Source organism: Poecilia latipinna, unplaced genomic scaffold (assembly GCF_001443285.1).
Source record: "Poecilia latipinna isolate Pla-1442-1.1 unplaced genomic scaffold, P_latipinna-1.0 Scaffold382, whole genome shotgun sequence".
NCBI lineage: Eukaryota > Metazoa > Chordata > Actinopteri > Cyprinodontiformes > Poeciliidae > Poecilia > Poecilia latipinna.
Window position 1 is genome coordinate 62440 of NW_015112998.1, and position 4924 is coordinate 67363.

At 38.4% G+C, this 4924-nt stretch overlaps 1 protein-coding gene across 5 annotated transcripts in view; it reads right to left on the minus strand.

The window, feature by feature from the left end:
- Positions 1 to 4924, minus strand: part of osbpl3b (oxysterol binding protein-like 3b) — a 59827-nt gene that overhangs the window by 16388 nt on the left and 38515 nt on the right. For 4 of the 5 annotated variants that reach the window (XM_015036826.1, XM_015036829.1, XM_015036827.1 and 1 more), the window contains 3 exons: positions 2925 to 3055; positions 2232 to 2333; positions 286 to 423 (listed from right to left, as the gene is read on the minus strand). In XM_015036826.1, coding sequence (XP_014892312.1) covers positions 286 to 423; positions 2232 to 2333; positions 2925 to 3055 — 371 coding nt within the window. The remainder of the gene's footprint in view (positions 1 to 285; positions 424 to 2231; positions 2334 to 2924; positions 3056 to 4924) is intronic. The other variant, XM_015036830.1, reaches the window with a different exon arrangement.

The following is a 4924-nucleotide window of genomic DNA, read 5'->3' on the forward strand; positions in this document are numbered from 1 at the left end:
CTCTATGCAATATAACCATTAATTGGCAAGTGCTCCTTTAAAAAGTAGTGTTGAAGTAGTACATCAAATGTCAAAAATCTGTAATATCTTTCTTCAGTATACTTGTTTTTCTCTGCAAAAACAAATAAATTATTGCTGAAGAATTGCTGCAACGCACCGAGATATTTCTGCAAAGAGGGAAAAAAAATGTCTCTGAATGCCAAAAGTAATCCTCATTTCATTACCCAGACCCGACTGTGAGGCGCAACGCCACACGGGATTGTTCAGTTTACCAACCAAACTTACCTCATTTTCAGAGGAGCTAGCCGACAAGAGAACCTCTTGTGCGTCAAAGAACTCTGACAAAGACTCTGCAACTGAAGCTCTGCTCTCATTGGAAACCTGGTGCACAAGAGGATGAGGGTCTTCTGCTGAGTCCTGCTTCTGAAAGGAACGACAGTCATAGTCATAATAAGAACGAGAAAAAAGCAAATCAAAACTCCAGTTGTTTAGGACAGTGTTTCCCAACCCTGGTCCTCAAGGAACACTGCCCGGCATATTTTAGGTATTTCCTTGCTTCAGTCCAGCTGATTTCAATCGATGACTGATTAACAGGCGTTTGTTGAACTGCAATCAGCTGAATCAGGCACATTAAAGCAGGGAAACCTCTAAAACATGTAGGACAGTGTGCCTTGAGGACCAGGGTTGGGAAACAATGGTTTAGGACACACAACACCTTCCACATCGATTGACACTTGTGGTAAACCTTCGTAAAACAGGCTCATCTTCTACTGCAGCAGCAAAACCTCACTCTATACGTTTGATAACAGTAGTACCTTCACGTTAAAAAATATTTCCTTCATGAAATTTTTAAAGCGCTACTGGGACTTCAGCTGAAACCATTTAGTCAGGTTAGATCTGGAAATTTCAGAAACAAGCACCTGGCTTGTGTTAAAAAAGGGCGAGTGGGACAGGAAGTACCCTACATCAACTTTGCATCTTAACCAAGGGTGCCAATAAATATGGAGGGTTTGTATTACAGTAAATATGTAAAAAGATGTACGTTTGGCATGCAGGATAATGAAAAACACTGATATCAAGCGTCGTCTATCACAACATGCTCTATGAGTTGATTGGATTTCTTCTTTGGAATAAATTAGGAAAAAAAATATTAAGCTAAAGTTGAAGGTTGACACAGAAAACCATGGAGTTTTACTAACAGAAATGGTTAGTAAAACTATGATGAATAATTTAGTTTCACAGATTTCTTTTTGCAGGGAAGTGGAGTTTTGGTGCTGAATCTCAAAGGTCTCACAAGAGTTTTGTCTCATTTCAGAACTTTTAATATTCCGTGGCAGCAACACTATTGCACGTTTTCTCTTTTTAATGAAAGAAATTAAATAAGATTGTTCAAAGTTCATGTTTATAACACGATCATCTGTCATCTGTGTGGTCTGACTCATAATCATTTTCTTTTTGGTCACTTCTGGACATTATAATACATGACACCATCTTCATTAGAACACTTTTCTCACTGGCATTTTAATGTTTTAAGGTATTAAGGTTTACAGGTATGAAGGGTTTTGTATGCATATGTGTGTGTGTGAGTGTGTTAGATTGCATGTGTGTCTACTGTGCATTGTTGTCAGTCTGTACACTGTGAGCTTCTGTAACCAAGGACAAATTCCTTGTATGCGTGAACGCACTTGGCAAAAAAAAAAAAAGCTTGACTCTGATTCTAGACATTAGGTAAAGTATTATTTTTTTGAATGAAATGGCCTGAATTTAATAAAATAGGATAATAATGACAGAACTTGATATATACAGAGGTGAGGAAGGACAGTGAGATTAGATCTGTATTACCCTGTATTATTTCTAAAACTGGTTAATTAACCTGGACTTAATCCCAAAAGAGGTGTTCTCATTTCCTTTTGTTCCTTCGATAATTTTCAAGGGATACAATGAACAGAATCAGCTCCCACTGTCTGCAAACCTGATTAAACAACAAAAAGGTTTACTTTAGTAGACAATGGGGAGTTTGAGGTCTTTTTCCAAGCTGTAATGATTTGTACACAGTGAAAAAAAAAAAAAAGAAAGAAACTTAACATGCAACTTGTATTTTTTTTTATCCTTATTGCTGAGTGTAAGGAGTGGAGAGGGAGTTCACTGATATGGGTGAAACTCAAAAAAAGGGAGATTAGTAATAATGATGGGATGGGGTAGAAACCAAGTCGCTGCATTCCTGCACCCACCTGCACAGGGGCAGGGAGATTTATTAGTGAGGGCTCTACGATCTGGGACTCGGCATGAATCTTGTTCAGGCGCTCTCTCAGCTCAGAGTTCTGCGCAAAAGCCTGGAAAAATAATCGGTGTAAACAACGTTTATGCACACACACCCAATCCAAACTATGTTGAAAACAGCAGAAGTGCTTTCCAACATGTCTTTTTTTTTGTTTGTTTTTTTTTTCAAATTGCAAATCTATTACGCTCCACTGGTTTAAAACAGATGTGAAGGGATCAGGGGGGAAAAAGAAAATAGTTGGCACGATAAACACCAACATTTTAATGTGGCCAATAAACAAAGACATTCCTTACCCCACGTGAAAATTTATTTGTGCCTTGTGCCAACACATTTACTCACTGATTGCGTGCCAATAATTGCGTGACGCTATAAACAGAAAACAGAAAAAGCCTCCAGGTGGGAGGCAGCAACTACAGGACACAATAATGTTGAATGCGGTCTTATTCGGGTGGGCAGACATCGTATTAGGAGGCTGTACAGCAATCCCGCTAAAAGGCTCATCAATGTATCACGTCTAACAGGAGGTGTGGGAGGGCGAGGAGGAGGGGGGAAGCAGAAAGAGGGTGAAACACCTAAGCCACTTCCGCCAGCTGAGAGAGAGAGAGAGAGAGAGTGCATGAGCCGCCGCTGCCGCTTCACCTACCGCCGCCAGGGTGTTCTTCAGATTGACGACTTGTGGTGAGGTTGGAGGGTACGAGTCGTGATCCAGACACTGCTTCAGTCTCTCCCTCTCTGATGTCAGCGAGCTCAGTACGGATTTCATGGTTGTGTGCACTGAAGCAATGAGAAAAGATTCAAACATGAACCCCTTTTTTGACACGATCTCAGAACCGTGCACATCTAATGTATTTGAACATAACAGACAGTCACTTAATTATGGTTAAACAGGAAGATTGGATTATTTTCTTCAGTTAAACCGTGTCACTCCCCACTGTGCAGGGTATTTTTGGACACTCATTCAACAGTCTGCAAACTTATTTTGCAAAACAAAGAATAATGATGCTTGAGGTTAGTGACCACTTGTTAGACGGAGTAATTCTCTCCTCGAACAATGTTGAGTTGTCAAATTTATGTTATGTTGTAAATTTCTCCTTTTATTGATTTTTAAAAAATGTATCAATCATTATTTTATGACCACATGCCTACTACAAACCCAAGACACACCTCTCTTGGACACAAACATGTAAGACAAGGCTGTACTTTTGGTTTTGACCGACTCTGTAATTCGTCTGGAAACACTTTTACGCAGACGGTGAAACAGCGGTTCTGCTGTCTGACCATCTTGACAAAACCTCTATCAAGATGGAGGTTGCTTCATCTTGATAGAGGTTTTATCTTAAGGTTGCCAGATTGGTTGCTTGCCCGTCACCAAACACTGTGCAAGCAACCAATCTGGCAGTCATGCTAAACGGGTCCCATCGTATTATATCACTTCCAATAAATAGTGGTGATGGTGAAAGATCCCAGCTGAGGGATGCAAACAATACAATGAAAAATCAATTATTGTTCCAACTTGTTAAAATGATAAATAAGTACCACATATATGATTGTGTTTGTTCTTATTCTTACAACCATCAAGAAGACCAACATTGCATTTATTTTAATATACAGCTACAAAATCAATGTTTTACAATTTTGAATGAACTACAAAACATACCTTGATTTAATCAAATACAATTAGACGTGAAACTTCCTTCTTTGTCTAAACCTAATATTTAAAGTAAATTTACAGTTTTTAGTCAATGTGTTGCACCTGTTATCAGCATATGCTACCAATTTAAGTATCAATGATAGACTTAGATATGCAATGTCCGTAAAAATAGATTTTTAGGGTGAACTATTTTCATAATTTTGGTGGAACAACATCTTTTTGTTGTATTTACAAAATACACTGGTTTTCAGAATTGCCTCTGAGAGAGAGGTAACAGGCTTCTCTTGGAGAAATCTGTTTTGACTTGCACCACAGCAAATTCATATTCATATTTCTCTATAAATGCTAAGAAGCTACTTGTAGTCCTCCTCTGAGACAACGCAGCTCTGCTGTTCAGCAGTAAATCTAATGAAACTGCTAAATTCAAGTGGTTGCTTCTCAAAGCAGTCGTTGCACAAGGCAGGTCTCAGTGGATATTGTCTAACGGCTCTCACTTCTCCAACACAAAGCCTACAAATCACTGCCTTGCTTCAGCAGAAACTGACTCGAAAACGATAGAAAGCAGACATGGCAATCAGTTTGTTTTTTCCCCCACATGATAGAAAAATGTAATCATTTGCAAACAGAGGCTTGACTTAATAACTTTAAAAAAGATGAGGCTTTCATTTTAAACAGCAGTTTCCTACATTAAATCATGATGATAATAGAACCGGCTTTCTGAGCCACAGGGCACAGCACATTTGCTGAATTAAAGTGGATAACAAGAGAGCAAAACTGCAGTAATATTATTTAAATATAATGTTACAAAGGCTGCAGAAAGCTTGGCCTTAGGCAGGACTGAGCATTCTTGTAAAACAATATTCTGGTTTTACAACCTAAGTGGTTTTATATATATNTATATATATATATATATATATATATATATATATATATATATATATTTGTTTGTTTGTTGTGTGTGCTTTCTACTACTGAGAGAGAGCACAATGGTC